Genomic DNA, 22,394 nt, shown 5'->3' on the forward strand with positions numbered 1-22,394 from the left:
ATTGGTGTCCAGACTGAGTCCAGACGCTCCCACCAGGTATGTTTGCCTGTATACCAGCTAGCTCACAGTGCCACTAGAAACCCCTCTTACCAAGGAGAGAATAGTTCTTGTCAACTATCAAACATGATAACCCTGTCCCATCAGGAATCGTGGAAACAGTCCAATACTTTTCACTCAGTCACTCGTGCTCACTTAGTCTCGGAGAGATACACGGAATAAACATTGGGGACGTTTTCAATAAGCATTTATTGAACCAGCGTCATTCTAGTGTAAAGTAGGTGTGCTGAAACAACCGTTAGACAGAAACAGATATAAATGATTATAAGCACCAACAGAGTAAAAGGATGGTAGATTTCTACCATAGTGCTAAAACGATGAATAAAGGCAGGGATAAAAATACATGACAATAAAAGGAATACTCCTACGATGCGACCCTAACTAGATGTACCTAAGTGTACCTAGCATGTATGTAGGTGTAAAGCCAAGAATCCCTCTGGGAAAAAGTCAACCCCATTACCTGAAGTGATAGACTGTGGGACCCCGTCTTGGTCTCGAGATGGACACCCTGCAAGGGATGTCAGACCACTGCGAGCTGGAGTGTCTGCATGCAGGAACCTCAGCATCTTGCGTCAGTGTGTCAGCATGGAAGTCCTTTTTCTCCTCTCAATGCCTCAGCAAAGATATGGTGTTTATATACCCAAAGTGGTATCCTCAGGGGATCTACCTTCCTGTGTCATGTCAGACTTAGGATGAGTATGAGGATACATAGTTATTATGCAGGAGATGGTAGTCCTGCTGAGTTTCCAAGAATCCTCATCCATAATGGATGAGGCTAGTTTTCAGGGAAAACCCCAAGTCCTGTTAGCAGTACTACTGTAACTAGGTAAAAGTCCGTCCCAAGAACCGTTGGTAACACAGACAGTGAGAGGGATGCCACTGTAGCCTTGGAGGCAGAGACTGCAAGTGAGAGACAGTGGGGGCCGGCAGTCGCAGGAGGTGGGGGCTCTCCTCCCCTTACGCTGACTCCCACCCCGATACCACACATAGTGCATGACTTCTGGATTGCTTGGATACCAAATCAAGGGGTAGGGAGGCCGCAGGTCTGTGCCGAAATGTCTGAACCTGGCCTGACAGAGCTGCTCCCCAACTGCAGATTTGGAGGCTGACTGACCCCCACACCACTGACTAAGAGGCTGGTTGTGAGGCAGGAGAGTTCCCAGTCCTTGTGCAAGAACCCCATCTGAACAGTGTGGCGGGGTGCGGTTTGAAAGGACTGGCCTGGCGCACTGTAGTAGAACCAAACTAGTGAATGCGCCAGTCGAGCACCTCCAGACAGCAGCGGGAGCTGGATAGAATCTTGGCCATGGATTAGGATGACCCTCAAGTGCTCACCAACAGGCTAAGGAAGTGATCTCTGCCCCCATATCCGTGTGCTGGTCTCCAAACTACAGGCTACAGGCAAGCTAGTGCTGGTGAGCATGGGACCCTGAGAAAGCATAGGCAATGATGGTGAAAGACAAGATGGCACAGCCAGCCCAGGCTAACAAGATAGTAAATTACACTCATGCTGTGCCGGTGACTGACAAAACAGGAGATGGGCCAGCAAAATTCTTGAGCGATCGAACTAGGAAACAACCAACCCAAGACCCGCCACTTATATGTCGGAGGTCAGTTTGTTACACAGAAAGATGCAATAGAGTCCTTTGTGCTGGGCACAGGGCAGTATATACAGTATGCAGAGATCTCCGCAATGGCACAGGAGATACAGCCCTGCTTCCCAGAGAAGCCAGTGCCCTCACAGACACTGACAACGCTATTCGCAATGGCAAGGGTCTATAGACTGATATCGCGCATTTTACTGTTCGTTAAGGGAAGATTTGCCAAAGATAACTCCTAGAGCGCATGTGAAATGGGAGGGGGGCCTGGAAGAAACCGTGTCCAATCAGGACTGGGAAAACTGCATGTAGGAGTGTGGATGGTGAACTCCAACGCGCGATTTAAACTGATACAATATAATTATACGCATCAGGCGTATCTCTCACCCAAGACTTAACATAACATCTACACCACCCGGTTGGACCAGTGTGCCCACTGTGTGGGACTCCCGCAGTGAACTTTGTGCACATGGTATGGCAGTGCCAATCGATTATAGAACCTAAATAGGGCTACTGGATGGACGATACCGCTCACACCATAGGCAGTATTGTTGGGTCTCATTCTGGCACCAGCAAAGAAGAAATGTAGCCGACATTTTATTTTAGTGGACCCTACTGCTCACAAAGCGGCACATTGCTATAAAATGGTTGGGTGCAGTGCCCCCCAGATATACAGCCTGGCTCTGGTATATGTCAAAGTGGGCAGTGGCAGAAGAAGTCAGAATGAAACGTACGGCGGGATGAGAAATTAGAGGACGATTTGGCTGCATGGGCAATGATGCAGACTGATTTGCACAAGCCTGCAGATACAAGTGTGGAAGCTCGGTGAGTAGAGGAGGCAGGAACAACCCGTAGAGTGGTAGAGGGCCATGGGGAAGACTTAGCGGTCGTTTACAATCACTTTATGTATGGGCCATAAAAAATTATTTGTCACCAGTATAGGTTAAAACACAGCATTGAGGTCCTAAATCACATCATTGAGATCCTAACCTAATCACTGGGGATTTCAAGAGTGTGCAAAGACACACCTCTGTAGTTGCAGTGGCACCAGTGATGTCAGGGAGTTATTTGTAATGTTACAGTTTAATCTAACTTGGAAACAGTATACATATTTTATTAAGGAATAGGCATTACAAGCAAATGGTATGCTAATAATATGGCTTTAAGAGAGGTCTTCATTTTTAGGGGAAATAGAGGATTTCCCAGAAGCAGTGATCTTTTATAAGGTCCAGTGCTGGAAATGCAAACATTTACTCCAGGAATCCATAAATTGTTGGAGAGGGCAAGGGAACAGAATGTCTTAAGTCATGAGAGACTGAGTAAATGACAGTCAGCCTGTGCATAACATTTTACATATTCTGCCACCCAAACATTCAGTATTAAGGAAAAGTGTGATAGTTAAGCTGTTTTGGCTTGCCTAATTGCTCACAAAGAACCTACATTTTAATTTAGCTTATACGATTGAAGCTCCTGCTTAATAGATTTGTGTTTCCAGCAAATTCCATGGTTTAACATCTGGTGGTTAATGAATTTCCTCAAGAGGTCTGTTTACATTCTCTGATCACAGATTTCAGTAGGCATACATGACCATGATGAAGCCAATTTCCTTATTACCTACTTAACAATCAGAGGCAACTAGTTAAGGGTTTATCCACAGTTTTCAGAGAAGCTCTGAGATATCTACTTTGGAGTAGATGAAGAAAAATTGCACTTTAAGTTGTTGGTTTGACGTGTGCCAATTCCACAAAACCAGAGGTGCAAAACAACTCTGAAAATGCACCTTGGAACCTTTATATTGGGTTGCTTGTTGGGGTTTGACACAGAGGTCAACCTCCAATGGTCCTTACTCCGTCACTCCCATCATAATGTAGCTACTGCTTTAAAAGGCAGTTGCACACATTTAAAAAAAATCCAAGTTTGCACATATTCTATACCAAAGAAAATATATGCTGAAAGTTTGAAAATCTGTGTCTTATTTTATTGGGTTTAAATACACTTGTGACAAAATGCATTTACGAGGTCTAGTGTTTCTCTTTACTTACACATAATAAAAACTGCATCCGGTCTCCTGGCAAAATCAGGCATGTACAGCCACTTGATGAGGTTAGAAGTCATTCTCAAGCCTGGCATCCTCCAGGGATAATCTGTTAATGAAGAATATGCACCAAAATCATTGCAAAGTACTTACATTTATTTCAAAGTCATTACTCCTTAGTAATAATAGACTTGAAAGTGAAACTAATTTGTTTACAGAATAAAAAAATTAAGAGAGACCAAAAAATACATTTATACGATGTTCATCCCACAATACCTGCATGGGTGCATGGTCCACCTGACAATTTCCTTTTCACAACAGATAGATAAAGCAACCACTTTTGAATTGGTGCCCAGTTAAATGAATATAGACATTGGAAAAATTGGCAGTAAACCATACAGAGAGGGTGGCTTTTGTCTCATCATTGTCTCATCTTTGAAAAGAAGGGTTTCACTCTTTCTGGAGGGTAAACGTTCAAAGGTTACTAAGCAGCATGTTAGTCGCAAACCAAGTACTCTCTAGTACTTTTAAAAGCACATAAATTGAGTCACAAATGCTAGCTGAAAACAGTACCAATTTCACTCAAGTAAAAAGAAGCAGACTAGCCCAACCCTGTAATGCTACCTTTGATGTATTAAGCTCTTGGTAGGCCTTCAAAAAACATAACTACTTCAAATGGCTTGGATAATGGACTTTAGGTGGCCATGTACACCTCCAACCAAAGAAGGTTTTTGCATTAAATACATAAAATGCATGTGAAAATAAAGAAATATAATAGATGTACCCACTCCCATGCCTAATGAACACATAAAACAAAGATAAGTGTCCCTTTTTGACTATGAATGTATTTCATAAGTTTAATGATGTTCATGAAACACATCTCCTAGTAGGAAGATCAGCTCTGTTTTGGCATTGTGACTATATCATAAAAGTGTTAGGACTTGTTGCATTTTGAAATAATGTTGTTACACACAACCAAGACACCTAAGGCCTGATTCACAAAGGGCCTTTGCACTCGCGGCAGAGGCCCCTCTGTCGTGGGGGAAAGGCCCTTTGTGAATCAGGCCCCTACTGTTTTACCTACATACTTAGGTTTCCTAGATATATCTGTTGCATTAGTTCAAGCTAATATTAGAACAGTCTCACAGGACTCCAATTATCTACTTGTCTACTTGTCTTGGTGTCTGATGCGGTGGCGACTGGAGTTGCGTTGGTCTTAAAAACTATTTTTAAAGAGGGTGCCTAAAATTAATTTAGCATTTCATTTTGATGGAATAGGTCCTATTTTAACGATTATTTTTAAACATTGTTTTTCTCTATTGACGCCACAGTCTGCCTCCTTGGATTATAGGATGCATGCGAATAAACTTCACTGATTGGTACCTACCTACGCAGAACGCTGGAGGGATGCCAATGCAGAGAAAGTATTGGAAAGTCATAATGCTGGCAATGAAGTAGCAGTACTTTGGCCACACCTCAGCGATTGTTTTCCTTCTTTGCAGGTACAAGATATACAACAGCCAGCAGGCATGCAAGCTCGCATAAAAATCCATTCGCTGTCCAATGACATTAACAGCAGCAACAAAGCATATCTGAAAAGACACAGGGAAGATTTTCAGTTTAGTATGATTTTGTAATATGATGTATCTCCTCCTAGCTCCATGAACACGTCACATTTACAGAATGAGGATTGGGAAATTATGACTAAAATACTGGTGCAAAATCAATACAAAATGGAGGAAATCTTTATGTAATTTATGTCTTCTAGCTACAGTGATCTACATTTTTTATTAGTAACCTGCGGTGCAGCTGTTCAGGCCACGGTACTATTCTTGGAGGTGAGCTGTGTCTCTTTCGCGTCGATCTTTTGGCATCACTTGACTCACCCCAGGGGTTGCAGTTGAGGAAGGTGTGTGTAATGGTCTAATGTTATATAATGTTAGGATCTGGGAACAGAGGCTTGATATTGGTTAGCCAACTGAAGTCTATGGCCAGCAAGGGGGTCATTCATAAAACAGAGTATACTTAGTCCAGATATATAGGCGTCTATGATATATGACACATTGAATCGAATCAGAATTAAACACACACATATCGTACGTGATTATTGTAACAACTTGGACAAACTACACACTGGATATATGTGTGACTGATTACTTTTCTCTGTTGTTCTGTAATATACATAAAGTCAATATAATAGTTTTATTTGTTTATGCCTGTTTTTAATTCATTTTTTCATTTGTTTTGTTAGCCCATGATTGATTTTTATTTATCCAATTCAATTGATTTATGCATTTGCTTTAATACTGATAAACATGTGATTGTGTTTAATTCTTATGATTCGATTCAATTCGTCATATATCACAGATGCCTAAATATCTGCATAAAGTATACAGTTTTATGAATGACCCCCTTGTTGGCCATTGACTTCAGTTGAATCTGTTACCCATGCTCGCAAGGAGTTACTGTGTTGCCCTTTCTTTGTAACACAATATTTGTTAGTATCAGCTCGATAATGTGTTTGCACCAATGGACAGGGAAGAGCAATTTACCGGAAAATCCCTTTTAAGAAGCTAAAAGATCTGCTGCTTGTCTGCTTCATTCAGGGAATGGGGCTTAGTATTGAGAGGAAACAAGAAGCTTTTGTGGAACTGGGTTTTGAAAGTAGAGCTCCACTCCAACTTTACACTGGTTCTAGAGACAGGCAATTGGATTTCTTCCATGTGAATCGTGCACATATCTACTAGACAGTACAGCACCTCAAGTAGTTTTCTGGAGCTGCTAGCAGAGGCAGTCATACCCTACTGGTAAGCACACTTCTGGAGTACCATGGCAGGAGACATTAGGATTTGGGGCCTGCACTGCAAACTTAGCACACACATGTCAACAGCACAAACTAGCAGGTCACTGCTTCACATCATCTGGGACAAGAGCATTCACGTGCTGACGGTAAATGTTTTGATTTGTTCTGCATTCTGTCCATCAATTCTGTGTCTTTTGCTTTCTCGCCCTAAGTGCGCCAGGTATGCCCAGACATGGGTCCTGGGCTCACTGTGCCACTGGAATCAAGCTATCCTGGCTGAAGAGGGGTGAAACCCCGAAACCGGTCCTAGGATGCTTATTTCCGGTCCAGGGAGGACCTGGCTTGGCAGTTCGGCTGGACTGTTTCCATGAGGCACAGGGTCAAGACTGATTTGCATATGGCCAGGTCTAAACTGGGGTGGCATGGTGAGCAAAAGAATGATGGATTTAACCCAGCTCTCTTGACTGGGGGTGAATGTTTTGCTTTTTTCTGCATTCCGTCCATCAATTGTGTGTCTTTTGCTTTCTCTTCCTAAGTGCGCCAGGCATGCCCAGACGTGGGTCCTGGGCTCACTGTGCCACTGGAATCAAGCTATCCTGGCTGAAGAGGAGTGAAACCCCGAAACTAGCCCTACGATGCTTGTTTCCGGCCCAGGGAGGACTTGGCTTGGCAGTTCGGGCTGGACTGTTCGCATGAGGCACAGGGTCAAGACTGATTTGCATATGGCCAAGTCTAAACTGGGGTGGCATGGTGAGCAAAAGAATGATGGATTTAACCCAGATCTCTTGACTGGGGGTGAATGTTTTGATTTGTTCGGCATTCCGTCCATCAATTGTGTGTCTTTTGACACTCAAGAGTGATCAGAGAATGAGCGCCTACGTACTCAAAAGTATCCTTTGTATTGCACACATGCTGAGGGGACAACAAGAGCACACTTGCAATTTGCCTAGCATGTGTCGCTTGCTCTAATCTTAGTAGCAAGCTTGTCTGAGGTTCAGGACATGTGCTTCTATGCACTTCTACAAGCGCCAGAAACTAAGGCGCCTATCAGACCCCTGAGCAAGTCCTAAAATGGGTGAGACTACCATCCGCATCCATATTCACACGTGTTCCTATTACGAGCTAAGTGAAAATTACATTTTCTCTAGTGTTTGTGCAGACATTTGATAGAAACTGGTGGCAACTGTCCACACAGGGGTTGTTACCATCAGGTCATAACTAGGTCCAAAAACACACAATACAAAATGATAATGTAATTTGCACCTGGTTGCATTTGTTATCTCATACAGTGTCTAAATGCACTGTTATTTGGCAATGGAAAAGGGGAGACAACACTGCAACAACTGAGGATCCTCCACAAACATCTCCGGAATGACTACATTATATATTAATTTGAGGAAGTGAATCACCTTCTGCAAGAAGGTACTGACTGTGGAGTGTGGACACTGTCATATTTGAAACCATGCCTCTACCTAAAGGTTTTAGCAGGGTCATAGCTATCAATAGTGCAGCACATGCAGCGGCACTGGTGCCCAGGGATCTGACGGTCCCCTCTTGTACTGTTTATACTACCCAACCACGGGCTGGGTGTGGTGGGGGCATTCTGCTTGTTTGCATTAGGGCGCATGGCACTTTAGCTAAAGCTATTGCGTTTTAGCAGAAATCTGTTTTTTCCATCTGTTTGGACTGTTATGGTTTAGTTCTTTTGGTAATAATGTACTTCTACATGTTGTTTACCTGTTAATTGACAGCTTTGCGTTAGAAGTATTGTTAGCCAATATGTAAAAGCCCATGGGTGGTTAAAAGCCCATAAGTTTCCCACAACTAGTGGGGTAACCATCGATGGTTTATGCAGATTTGTGTAGGTTAAATGGCACAGCAAAACTTGCCTCCAATCCAAACTTGTAGAAAGAATAGTTGACAAAGTATTTGAAGCAGCTTTGTAGTCCATCATCCATGTGGCGCCGGGTGATGCCGTCAAAGATACTCCCGGTGATGGGTGTGGTCAGCTGGTTGTGGGTCCGATAGTACAGCTGGTGACGGTACACAGTCATTTCAAATGCCATTAGAGTCAGGATGGTGAGGTGATTCTGTGAAAACAAAATAGGTATTAATGGATCCCACAGGAAACACAGGGAGAGGCAAAACAAGATGCTTCTAAAAGCACAACTTTTTAAATATACTCTCAGTAAAGCTATAAAGTTAACAGGCAGCTCAAAGAAGCTAGGTTTATTCACTGTGCATGGGACCTACTGACTGTGGTGTGGAGGGAGAATGGTAGGCTGCTCAATGCTCAAGATGTTAAGGATGTTCCTCAGGATGCTTCAGTAGCTGTAGGGTACTTATTCCCCTCAGGTCACTTGTTTTTACAAGGACATAGCTGCTGCAAGTAAAGCACCCATAACCTTGTCCACAATGGCCATTTGTAAAGCACACAAGCTATGATGCATCTAGTATACAGTATGCCCTACCATACAGATTCCAAAAAGCTGTAGCACCTAACTCATACACTGCAATGACGTTTTTCACCATCACCCTGTGTGTATGAATATACCCTTCAATGACAGTTTCCTGAATGGCCACCGTATGAAAAGCATACCACAAATATGCATATGCGGTAGTTGAGGAACTTGTAATGGCAACATTAGACACATTCCCGTAGGACTTTACAGGAATATGTGCGAAGCACTCATTGCAATCCATGATAGTTTTTATGATGGCACCGAATCCAAATGGCAAAATGAGGTGGTGAAGGTGATTCAGCACTAGACAACACTTCATTTTTGCCAATGGGGCACATGGAGAACTAGAGAGAAAGGCAGACACAGGTGAAGATAGGAGGAAGACAAAGATAGGAAAACAGTGTTGAATGGAGAAAGTAGGGAAGAGAAAGAACTTCCAAGAGTGAGATAAAGAGATAGCATGTGGTGGGTGGTGGAGAGGCATAGTAATCAACGCCAACATTCAGCAGCAATGGCGGTGAGTGTTTATGAAAATTGTTGGGCCCCTGAATATTATTGTTATTACTATTCATCAGTAGCAGACAGTGTTGTGGACGAGTGGTGGGGAGGTTGGATGTTGGGGGTGGAGGCATTAGGGGTCGCCGGACGGCAAAATATTTTTTTAAAATTAAAAAGCTTACCCGCAGTTAGCCACATCGCACTCTTTTGATCCTCTCACTGCAGGCACAGGCTCACAGTTTGCCCTGCGGCTAATCCTGAAGCTGCTCCATGAATGAGAGCAACTTCAGGATTGACCTGAGCTCTGTGGATTTCCGCTCCCAGGTAGACTGGCAGCCTGTGCCTGATCTCTCCAACCCAGCAACACAGTTGGGGTTGGAGAAAGCATTAGTGTGCATGTCGGTTTGGCCAGCCTGAAAATGCTTGTCAAAAAGTCATGTGTACCAACAACAGTGCCCAACATTCCCCCTGTCATCCCCTGCAAGGCAATGCAAAGACTCAGCAGGAAACGAGAAATAAAACGATAGTAAAATGAGTATTTTGTTGTTTTATTTGTCCTTTTCTGCCATTTTTGAGGCAGCTGGCAGGGATGGAGAGACACTCCTCCGCCATAACGGGGGAGCCACCGCTGCTAATTATAGAGTCCAAACCTGAGTCCTGAAAACCACATTTTCAGGGGCTTCCTATAGGCAAACAAATCAGCAATAGAACAAAGAGAGGACGATAGACTGTTCCATAACAGAGCAGCTTGAACTGAAAAGGCACGATCGCCTACTTGGAACATTTTACACCTGGCAACAGTCAGCAGTCTGGCATTAGAAGACATTCTGGTGCCCTAGGGAAACTAAAGCATCTCCGCCATATTCAAGCGGTGAGGTATTAAGGTAATAGGAGTTAGGCTTGATTATTACAATAAGCCAAATGCAAGTGGAAAAAGAGGGCTGAGTTTAGATATTGTGACATAGCAAGGAGAAGTTAGAACAGAATGGCAAATTGTGGGTAATGGGGCGGGGGTGAATAGATAGGTTAGAACAATTTTGGTATTGCAGGAATGGATCCTCAGAAGGAGAGTTTATGATTTGTAAGAAGGGGTCTGGTTAGTTTACTGATGTTTATTAGAGAGTAAGCCAGAAGGCATGTGTAAAGGTGGGGTAAACTCAGAGGCACTAAGGCATGCAGAGGATGGAGTGTAAGGAGAGTTTCATTCAGACAGAAATACATGAGAGAGAATGATCCCTAACTATAAATCAGGTTCATTTTCATGCAGGATTTTTTGGAATGTTGAAATAGGATTTAATCTGAGGAAGTAGAAAGAATAGGTCAAAGGATGATTACCAGAGGGCAGGTGATATAAATTGCTCTGTCTTAGGTTGTTGTGTTTGACTGTTAATGGTGATGAAACAGTCTGTTCTTGTTTGCATAGATATTGAATATTATTGAGATTGTTTGACTTTGTACTTGTTCTTTAATATTGTTTACTGAGTTATGTGGTATGTTCAGATAGTTGTTTAGCTTGTCTGTTATGTGTTTGAGAACAATGCAACGGTGTTGGATTTCTAATGGGAATGTGTTTTTTTCAAACATAGAGGGTTGTTTGTTAAGGGATTTTGCTGATAGTACTTTCTTGATCTTAGAGGGAGCTAGAGGTTTTCTATCTATAGGCAGGAAATGGGAAGGTGTGGATTCTTTCTTGGATCACACTGAGAATAATCCAGAATTAACCATCCTTCTGAACTCTAAGTGATTCTCAGTGGGTTTGATCTTTGCAAGTATGAGTTTCCAAAGTATTTCCCCTTGAATGGAGAAAGCAGACAAAGAAAATTCAGAGGTTTTTAAAGTTTTTAGCTATTTTTGACATGGGTGCCAGTTCATCTGGCCAGAAAGGCATAAGGTCACAGTTTTTCTAATCACCACAGCTCAGTATTTCAGTTTTTGAAGCATTCACCTTGAAGCTATAACACCTGCCTCATAGCTGAAGATCAATGCATGATGTGTAAAGTATTGATGTTCCTGCATCCTTGATGTTTTCTAGTCTGAGATTCATCTGTGTGTCATCTGCATAGCTGTAGCATGTGAGCTTGAAATGGTTGATAAGATTTAGTAGTGGTTACATGTATACGATAAAAAATAGAGGTGAGATGATAGATCCTTGTATAATTCCTGGTTTTATGCAGAAAGGATTTAAAGAAAAAGGTGGTTGGTGAATCTGGCATGATCTGTTGGTTAGGTAAGAGGAAAACCAGTTGAGGGTGAGGTCATCTCTACCAACTTCTTTCAGTCTAAGAGGTACTAGAACATTGGAATGATGAGCACTCCATTAAAGACAAGTTAGTGCTCCCGGCTTCTAAGGGCTGGTAGAAGCCCGGAACATCAACATTCCAATGTTTGAAAAACCTCATGGAGCCAGAGGGAATTTCAACCCCCTCGTGCTCTGAGGCCTTTGTTTTACAAATTAGAACGTTCTGCCCTCTAGGGGCAGAAAGTTCTAATAGCCATAGTGCACTCTATAGCAGGCTCTACCAGCCATTAAAGGCCCGCTCCCTTGTTAAGGCCCCACATTCGGCTCTGGCGTTTAATGCTGAAGCGGGCCTTTAATGGCCAGTAAAGCCCGCTACGTCTGGCTCTAAGGCTATAATGTGTCACGGTGTACTCTCTCAAAACCTGTTGAAAGATTCAGGAGTAGTAATGCCGGTACACCATTATTTTTCACTATGTTTTCTTCTATGAGATCTGGCGAAAGGCTGCATTTTCCTTAAGTTTGTTAAAGAAAGGCACATCGGAGATTATTTTTTAAAATTTATTTTACAGAGTTTTATATAGCACAAACTTGCTACAGGAATCAGGTATCAGAGCGCTTTACATAGCACCAGTTGCATTTCATGAGGACACATTCATTTTTGTTAGGCACGGGGAGATTAAGGGGCCTATGCATCAACAATGCCATTTGCGATTCCTTATTAGCGAAAAATAAGGAATCGCTAATAAGGAATAGCAAAAGGCTATGCATGTAGGAATCGCTATTCAAATAGCGATTCCTTAATATTCCTTATTACCGAATCGGTAATACCGAATCGGTAATAAGGAATACCTACCCATTCATTCCTATGGGCTTGGAGGCCCATAGGAATGAATGTAAAGCCAGTCTGTATTAGCGATTCGGTATTACCGAATCGCTAATAGCGGGAGCACTTTCAAGGGTGCCAGGGTGTCAAAAGGACACCCTGTTGCACCCCTGAAAATGATATGTGCACATATGTTGCACACACACATGCTCTAAGGGCATGTGTGTGCGCAACATGAAACTTTGAAAAATGCACAAAAGTGCATTTTTCAAAGTTTTTGCAAATTACCATGCAGTTCATCTTCATGGTAATTTGCTCCCCCTATTAGCGAAATCGCAAATTTTTTAACTTTCATGCATTGCATTTAAGGAATCTCACTTTGGGATTCCTTACATGCAATCGCTATTTAAGGAATCGGTATTTAAGGAATCCCTATTTAAAGAATCGCTATTTAAGGATTCCTTAAATAGCGATTTTTGCTTTTGGGTTGATGCATTGGGATTGGGTATTTTTTACTTAATACCGGGAGCTATTAGCGAATCGGTATTTTACCGACTGGATTTTGGGTTGATGCATAAGGCTGCTTGTGATTTAACCAGAATCACAGGATTTTCAGCATCATTGCCGAGACTCGAACCCAGTTCCCCAGCTTCAAGGTCAACCACCCTAGCCGATGTGATGACTGATCCATGTAACAGGTAAGTGTTGTTGAATAGAGGTTAGTTACAGATTGGAGAAGATTACACCCACCTGCAATTTGTTGTACATTGTGGGTAGTTAGAGCTGATATGACAGCATTTGGTTGAGACCTTTAGGTTTTTCAAAGCTGAGGTTTAGGACCCCAAGTAAGTTGCACAGTAAGAACTGAAACCGTGTTCAAGAAAGCATCTGTTGCTGGGGAGAGGCCTGTAGAGCAAGACAATTGGCAGATGAAAGTGGAGTTGGGTTGGCATCTAGCAAGAAGGGCTTCATGACCATGTATGCTACCATCTTCCAACTTGGTGAATTTTTATGGTGTCCCTAAATACAATGTCTAGTCTTCCACCTTTGTTTCCATCATGGTTATACATAATGGCTTGATAACTAGGAGGGTGGCTTCAAGCAGTACTGGGTTTCAGTGATGAATAATATGTGTCTGGTCTGTATCTGCCAGTAGGTCAAAGATGTATTTATAAGCAGACAATTTAAATGTGATAGTTTGATCGTGTGGAAGAGAGTGTATGTGTTTGGGTTATTGTTGGTCTTAAGTCTTGTGCTCTTTGCACACATATGGTAACTGTTGGGTAAGAATTGTTCTTTGTATGTATGAGACGATGAGGAAGTAGGAAGTAGTGCAGGACTGATAGTTCTGGAACTGTAGTACTCCTCATCGAGACTGTCCTGGTAAAGTAGGTTTATTAAATATTTCATAGGGTTATTTTGGGAAGGCAAATATGAGTCAGATTGTGTTTGCGATTGTTGTGGGTGTAGGATTTTGTTTTGGCGATGTGTTACAACAGAGTTAAGTTTTGTTGTGATGTAGTATTGATGATAAAATGTTTCTATGTTTTGTGTTGCTTGCCTTTTTTTTTGTTTAATGAAAGTGGAAGGGGTATGAGTAAGTGGTGATGGATAGCATGGTTGTCTAGTTTTAGTGCCCTAATATCAGCGATTGATGAGCTGTTAATGGGTGCTTATAGAAGTTGTGAATGAGTCTGATTGTGCGGTGTTGAGTTTTGCTGAGTGATTAAGTTAGAGGGAGACTGCAAGAATGGGGCTTGTCGGAGGTGATTGCAAGGGAGGTGTGTGAGCTGTTCTGGTGCTAAGGGAAGGCTTTTAGATATAGGTTACTGGTAAATGGCAGTACATTTTGAATGTATTCAAGAGTGGGAGATTGTGTATTTGGGGGTGATGTGATGTTAAGTGTTAAAACTAGCGTTGTGTATCAGATTTGTTATAGAAGATGTTCGCGGAGGGAAGGGTAATAAGAGTTAGGATAGGGAGTTGTGAGATGAGATACGTAGGAAATGTAAGATAGATGTGTGGTGAGTGTCGGTAAATAGGGGTGGGGCTAGCACAGTGTGTTTGGAGTAAGATGGTGTTAAAATAGAGTAAGAAGAGATAGAAAGGGATGGAATTAGAATGGGGTTGAATTGATTTGGAGGATGGACAGGGGAGGTGAATGGTGGTAGTGATGTATTAGTTGTGGAAATGCGGTGTAGTTGTGAAGTAGTGAGTGAGTGAGGTAGGCAATAGGGATTACAGTAGTTAGTTGGGGTAGCAGTGTGAGAAGACAGAGGGCATGGATGTGAGGTCGTTCTTGGTTTTGTAGGTGCAAAGATAGGGAGAAAGTTAGGATACGTACGATGTAAAAAGGGTCGTTTAGAGGTTACGAGAGTAGAACAGGGAGTGGGGGTTAAATGATTATCTTACCTTATTGGGAAGTAATTATATCTGCTTACCTCTTGTAAGTGGGTTTTCAAGCAGAGCTTCTGGCCCTAAGCCCTTTTCAGGCATTAACAGTCCAAAACAGAGAGTACCCTTAACCCAAAACCCTTTACCTGGATGAGCTAAGATCTCTGTTTAAATAGCCCCAGTGATCAAGTGATCTGAGACAATGGGAACTTAGCCCTAAGATCCAATAGGAGAACAAGCCCTAATTCCCAGCCAATTAGAAACCCAAGCCATCTGGGCCCTTATTCCCAAGACCTACGACCAATAGAAACTATAGCTCTATAGATCAATTGATCTAAGGCTTAAGGGGCTGTGAAAGGTGGTAAAGAAGAAGGAAGGCTTGGTTCAGGTAACTCTGTGCCCAATCCGATCACTTAGCCGGCATCTGGTGTGCTGAGGGGGCAGGGAGCCAGTGCACTGCTCAGAATCTCCTTAGTTAGAGGCTAAGCCAATTCACACTTCGCAGCACCTCTTCAACACTGCAGATAAGACCAAAATGTAACCATCTTCAAATGCTATCACACACTTTAAAAAACCCTTCTCTAAAACAACCCAGACTCTGTAACACAATTTAACACAAACAAAACCGATTAGGCAGTCTCTGCACACTTAAGCATGAATTTTGGTTAACTTGTTTCAGTTTGGGGCCTTTTTAACTCTTCAGTATAGTTTAAATACATACATTTAATCAGGTGCTCACACAAAAACAGAAGATTCAAATGAGAAAATTGTAAAGCAAAAGCTGCCAGCTTCTATCAATTTGCTCTGACCTTGGTCTCTGGGCTGCTCAGCGCTCACAGGATCTGGGGGCATCTAATCAAGGCATGAGTCCAGTTCCCATGCTCTCTGAGAACACGTGCATGTGGGTGGACAGCAACCACTTTGAAGCTCCTACTACTCATGTACAGTCCTAAGCAGTGAGAACAGCTGCACCATGAAGCTTTTAAAATCAATAATCATGCTGTTTCGTGAGCCACCCTGTTAGAGCAAGCATCACTGCAACATTTTAATTCGTGTTCTAGCAAGAGCGCCACAGGTCTTCATACAAGGAAAATGGCCCCACCTCCTCCCCCGGCTGCATAGTAAAATTGTGCCTGGACTTGCATTTTGTGGGCCCCTAACAACTCTGAGCAACAGTGTCACTTTACCTGCCGCACTATTGATAACTCCATCTCCAACTTTGCTCCATTTGCAGAGTTTGAGGAGTTTTCTGCACTCCGCGGAGCTCGCGTAGTGCAGAAAACTCTGCTTCGCGATGTGCAACTACGTTTTTTTACCGCTCGCGATCGCGAACGGTAAGTTCATGAGCGTGAATGGTAAGTTTGCGAGCTGCTGCTCGAGTAGAATTTCTACCCGAGCTTCACCAGCACAAACTGCAGTTCACACTGCACTCCGCCACTCATGGAACTTCGCAGAGTTTTTTTGCAACTTTGCGGACGTCCGTGTAGCGAAACTCCGCAAGCTATGCCCAGGCCTAGTTGTTAGATATCCTTCACTGAGCTGAAATCAGCCCCAATTGCATTTGGATGTCTGCTCTGCTGAACTGTCCGACATGGATTAAGTAATAAAATAATGCACATCATCAAAGAGCTAAGAGACAAGTGCCTTTCTGTGTATACGATGTGGATAATCACTATTTAGAAGCCAATCCTTGCTCTTCATTAGACATTAAAGTTCCGCTGCTGCTAGATCTCCACAAAGGTTAAAGTCCATTTCAGTTTTCAGTTGGGTGCAGAAGGCATAAGTGAGTCACACTCTCTCTGGAACATGACTTCGACCTCCCAAGAGTATGAAACTTTTAGTTTTGGACCAAGCTATGTCCCTTACTAGCTTGTAAAATACCTATGAATTCACTTTTTGCTGCTGACATAAGAATGTGTGATCTGCACATTACAGCTTTCAATACTAGAATTGGCAAACCAGCTTTCCATCCTTCCAAGTCCAATCAAAGCATTACATTAAAAACATCTAGTTATTATTAGTACCATCTGAGAGTTCACCTCTCCAGCTTGGCTGAAACCAGACTCTTTAACTTATCACAAGTGAAAAGTTAGGCTCTTAGATGTGCTATACTGGCGCACCATGGTTTCTATGCATTGCGTAACATGACATATCATTTGCACTCTACCTTCAGGCATGGTAAGACGTTCTCCACACATTTGATGAGCGCTCCACACCAGCGTGCTGGATCCACTGGCTCCACATAAAGGATGGAGTTCTGAAGGAGCTCTTTGGTACCTGGGTCCTGCGGAAGGGTGCCGTTCTGGTAGAGTCTCTAGTCAAAGACAGAGAAGTATTGTATTGGTTAACACTCAAGTGGCACATGCCCGCACCAATATGCACAAAAACACACGTCTGTGTCTGTTCACACACAAACATATGCACAAATTAACGTGTGCTTTCACAGACAAGCACACATGTACACACACACATGTTCTTTCACACACACACATGAAAACTACAAAGACAGATAACATCACTTTAGTTGCACAGTCAAGCAGGCAGGGAGGCTGTGCATCCTGCATTACTTTCACCATCACAAATTACAACGACACCGAGAAATAGGTCACTTAATGTTAAAGACTAAACACTGTTGACAAAGATTTTTGGTAAAATTGTGTCCTTGCCAATTGACCATTGAGCCTTGAAAATACACCTTGTTCCCAACATGGAATCTTATGCTTTGCATATTGCAATGGCAGATTCTTCAGGAATAACCTCTTAGCTGCGCTGTGGAGATTACAGAAGCCATTCCAAAGTTCTGGAGCATTATAACTAGCATGAAGAACAACAGTTACTGGAGGAGGTCAGTTGGGGGGGAGGGGGACTAAGGACCCTGAGGCACAAAGGAGGAAAAAGCCAACTGCCTGGAAGGTGGGAGATGGCTTGAGGCTGCAGGAAGTGCACCGCCCAAGAGAGTGAAGACATGGCCTGAGGTAAGGAGGAGGACAACGCTTTGAAGGTATGGAGAAGGGAGAATCTTCAACCGAGACCTATTGGAAACATCAGCCGTGGCAATGAAGAGTAATTTAAAATTCTGAACAGGTGTCAGACTGTTGTTGAGATTACTTTTTCATATATAGTCTACATATTAAAGGGCCGATGCACATGATGCCGCTTTATGTAGTTCTGACGCTTGGCTACAGCACAGTGGCATAAAACAAACAAAGAATAAGTAGTTAATGTATGAGTAGGTTCCTGTACAACTTTCTTTTCCCCTAAGTTACAGATGTGCAACTTTTTTTTTTTTAATAACACGATCTATGTCTCAGCCAGAACCCGATTAATAGCCCTACTGTACTTCTAAGATTGTCCTGATCTTTCTTGTGAACACTAGTGTAGCAAACTGACTATCTCCTTGTGAGTGCTAGTTGGTGCTCAAAATGGATACGTCATTTTCTAACAAGGCAACTTTAAAAATGTTTTCTTGTGATTTTAAAACTGTATATATGTTGGCAAACTTTATCTTTCAAAACAACTTAAAGGGACATGAAGTCCAGATTCTAATGTGAAAACACACTGCCCAGGAGTTGGTTGAAGGAGTTAGAATGAGATGTGTGAACACACACACACACAGTTGTGAAACACACGTTAGGATTGCATTCTTTGTGGAACAGCATTTATTCACTGCTAATTCCGATGCAACACTGATAATGATTCTCTAAGACACACAAATGTGGCAAACAATCTCTCAGCTGGAGCTTCTGGGAGGAGATTTGAACTCCCTACATGACCACCTAATTGACCAAAGTTTAGGACGTAGATAAAAGTGGCCCGGCTACATACTGTCTGTGCTAATGGGTGCAGTCGCACACTGTTTGCAGATTTATCCCAGTTCTCAGCAGTGCATCATGGTAATGGTAGATCAAGGAAGTCCATAACTTACAATTTTGCTTGTGGTCACCTGAGTGTTGAAGCGCAGCCAGTGCTGTTAGCCCTTCACACCAGTTTGTTATTCTGAACTCTTTAAGTTCGAGCTAGAGGAATGGAGCACTGAAGCACACATCGACATGACCAAGCACCAAGCCCATTTGCAGAGGACAACTCACAAGATGTATATGCACTTAGCGACTTACGAGGATAAGTCTGCCCAGGATAGCGTGTAACCAGGGAAGTCTATGTCTATCCTAGCATAGACTGTATTGCTGACATACGAATAAGTATCACCACCTCCAGTGTTGTTACTGTTGACCTGGGAAGCATTGGAACAATGGCAATGTGGAGGGTAATGTTAGAAACATACTTAGAACCCTTACATGTAACAGACTTTCAACCAGTATGAAAACTGGAATTACTGATCACACCATAGGAGTTCTGGACGTTTAACTATTTAAAACCACAAATAATGACTGAGGAAGTGGATGGTAACTTTGATGGATTTTAGATTGTCAAAATGCCAATGGCAGAAAGGATCATTACGAAGATCAGTGCAGCATTGGACAATCCTGAGGTTAAGTCATTATCAAAGGCCTAAGCCAGTGATTGACAAACATATAAGGCATTAGAAATGCTGGTGGCTTCCGATCTACCAATCAAGATGGGCTGCCCTGCATTAGCACAAATACACCACAAGGGGCATTTTGCTATGCTATCCACAATCAAGATTATAGGACAAGTCAACAATGTTACAAAGATACGGGGTGTTAACGTGACTGGTGGGTCGGTAAAGTCCTCTGGTTGTAAGAGACATGCACTCCTGCCCTGAGTGCCTAACTGTACTGTTGTCTGGATCCTTAATGCTGATTTTTATTGTCACAGGCAAACAAGGATCATGCGTGTGCGCCATGACATAGACTTGTCCCATGGCTTGCGGTCTTGTTGGACTGGGAGGGGTGCCCAAAGCTCTACCCTTATAGTGGTGGAAGGCTACAGCCTTCACCACGAGTTAAGCAGAACAAGCGTGGTGGTGACAATATACCATGTTGAGATTAGTAGAAATGAACTGTTCTTTTTACCCTGTGACACTGGAGTGAGGCCCACAGACTCACTCTCTTTTTTAAAGTTCCAAAGTTGTATGCTTAACTCAAAACACATAAAGGTATGGGGTCTTCTACAACAATATTTCTTATCAGTATTATGGTACAAATCACTAATACCTAAAGTACCAAGATTCTGGTGTGGATAGGGGTAAATCCAAGAGGACAAAAAAAGACCAATCTTATTGGAAGAGGAAGGTTCGCTCACATAATGTGACATGCTTCATCTTAGGCAAACTCTACCCTCTCCCCACCCTAGTAGGTCAATACCACCAAGGCAGACTCAACCTCCTACTAAACTCGATGGAGGGAGTTCTTAAATAAGCTAATCTCCTAGACAACACAGCGGGATCGAGGTAAAGTTAAAAGCACCAAGAGTAACCGGGTTTTCACCTTTATTAGTGGTGACCTCTAGTGCATCTAAACCCAATTACGCAATGGAATGAGAGCCCAATGGCTCAGACCATCATCTTATCACCAACATGTTTCTGCCCTATTATAGGTCGACCTATATTGGTCAGGAGCATTAATCAGGGCTAAGGATCCCTAAAGACTCTGACTAACAAATAGTAAATAGTTAAAAGTTAAAACCATGCAGCTCGGTGAGGACAGATGATAGGTGCTCCTGCATGGTGTACCTCTTGATTTCTGTGACAACAGAATTGGATGACGGGTATCGCCTACGTAAGGGTTTACTAGTAGTAAGACCAGGTAGGATTCACTCAGGTCCTTCTAGTGTAGGGTTTTAACTTTTAGTGTGGGAAGATGTGCAGTGGATTACATTCACTCTCTCCTTTTGTGTTTTGAGTATGCTTAACTCACCCTTGGCTTTCATCAGGTAGATGTAGAGTGCTGGGTAGCGCAGGAGTAGTGACTGTGCTGGATGTATGTGTAACTGAGATGGGTTCAGTACAAATGTAGAGAAGTACTGTGCAGTATATGTGTGGTTTGTGCATGTACTGGGTGTATGAATGCCTGTGAGGAATACATTACAGGAGAGATATAGTGCTGGGCAGTGCGTGTGCAATTAAAGCATATGCTAGGTGTTTGTGCGCTTGTGGGAAGCACATTACATGAAGGGTAAAGTGTTGTGCAGCACACACATAGTGAGTGTATGTGCTAACAGTGTGTGTGTTTGTAAATAGCTCACCCTGGTAAAATACAGACAAGCTACAGTACTGAGAAGTGCGCGCTGGCTGACTGTATGTGCTGAATTTATATGCGGCTGTAGTGGCAGAATGCATGGAGTTAACAGTACTGGACAGAATGTGTGCTGTGTATGTACACTGATTGCAAGTGTGCTGGCAATGGCACATTATATGCAGTACTCTGGGTTCCATTTTGAGAATCTCAGGTCTGCATGGTGAAGACATGGGGAGTAGAGGAAAACCCCTCAGACAGAATTGTGTATGGCTGCATTCATCTGAGCTAGGTGGGACACACACTAAAGGAAGGGAGGAAGAGACTTCCCCCTCTACACTTCAAATGGGTGGTTTTTGATTAGTGATGGAACACAAGGAAGGGGGCTGGGCACAACTCAGGAAAGAGATGGGGCTGATAAGGGAATCATTAACAGTAGGCTGGGAGCTTTGTTTTAACCTTTTGTTTCACATTTCATTGTGGCTGACAACCATGTGTGAACTCTGGTCACTCCTTTAAACTGTGCAGTGGGTTTACCACCTTCAGAGTCTTTCCTCTGTGGCAGACAGCCTTTCAAGAGGGAAGAAGAGAAGGGAAAATGTGCACTTCAAATGAAGCAGCACCCCAATGTAAACTTCAAAGACTCAGACCCAAAATCACATTTGGTGCATGGAAAAGGACTAAACGTAGGACAGGTTGACACCCCAAAATGTTATTATAAAGGAACAGTGGTCCCATTCAATTCGAATAATTTAAAGTGCCACAATTAGTTCAATGAAAAATTGGGTTTTTTTGGTGTTTAGAGACAATGCAAAAATAACTTAAATTGTTTACTGTAAATAGTGAAAAAAATTTAATAAAACAGTGAGTGAGTTGGTGGCAGAGTAATAGGAAATCAGCCGATTTCCGGTACCCAGGCAAGTGATTTTAAAAGGTGACTTTTTGGTGCTCAAAGGTAATTATTATCAAAAAGTCAATAAAACATTTCATACTCCGACATTTCAATTTTGTAATACACTGGAGTTTAGAAATGATTGTCGACGACGTTTCGATCCCTTAACAAGTATCGGGATCTCTTCAGGACAAGGAATTGATAATTAATTGCCTGGGAGAGAGCCTAGTGGGGAGGGGGAGAAAAATTGCAAGGTTAGGAAAGGAGCATAGGAAGAGTAAAGATAAGCGAGAATAGATAAACGGTAACATGCGAGAAGAAGGGATGCAAGGGGGTGGAACAGAATTTAATAAAAACGGGGGGGGCATTTTGGAAACTTACAGTGAGAGGATGACCCAATCAATTAATAACTGTTGCGCAGCCGCGCCAGCCAAAACT

The 22,394-nt window shown here is 42.7% G+C and overlaps 1 protein-coding gene across 1 annotated transcript in view; it reads right to left on the bottom strand.

The window, feature by feature from the left end:
- LOC146812454 (piezo-type mechanosensitive ion channel component 2-like) overlaps positions 1-22,394 on the bottom strand; it is a 711,007-nt gene that overhangs the window by 387,492 nt on the left and 301,121 nt on the right. Inside the window, exons 21-24 of the mRNA XM_085619448.1 lie at positions 17,077-17,223; positions 8,383-8,583; positions 5,078-5,282; positions 3,698-3,799 (exon numbers count right to left, since the gene is read on the bottom strand). Of these exons, the coding sequence (XP_085475574.1) occupies positions 3,698-3,799; positions 5,078-5,282; positions 8,383-8,583; positions 17,077-17,223 (655 nt within the window). The remainder of the gene's footprint in view (positions 1-3,697; positions 3,800-5,077; positions 5,283-8,382; positions 8,584-17,076; positions 17,224-22,394) is intronic.

The sequence above is a fragment of the Triturus cristatus genome, chromosome 7, assembly GCF_964204655.1.
Source record: "Triturus cristatus chromosome 7, aTriCri1.1, whole genome shotgun sequence".
Taxonomy (NCBI): Eukaryota; Metazoa; Chordata; class Amphibia; order Caudata; family Salamandridae; genus Triturus; species Triturus cristatus.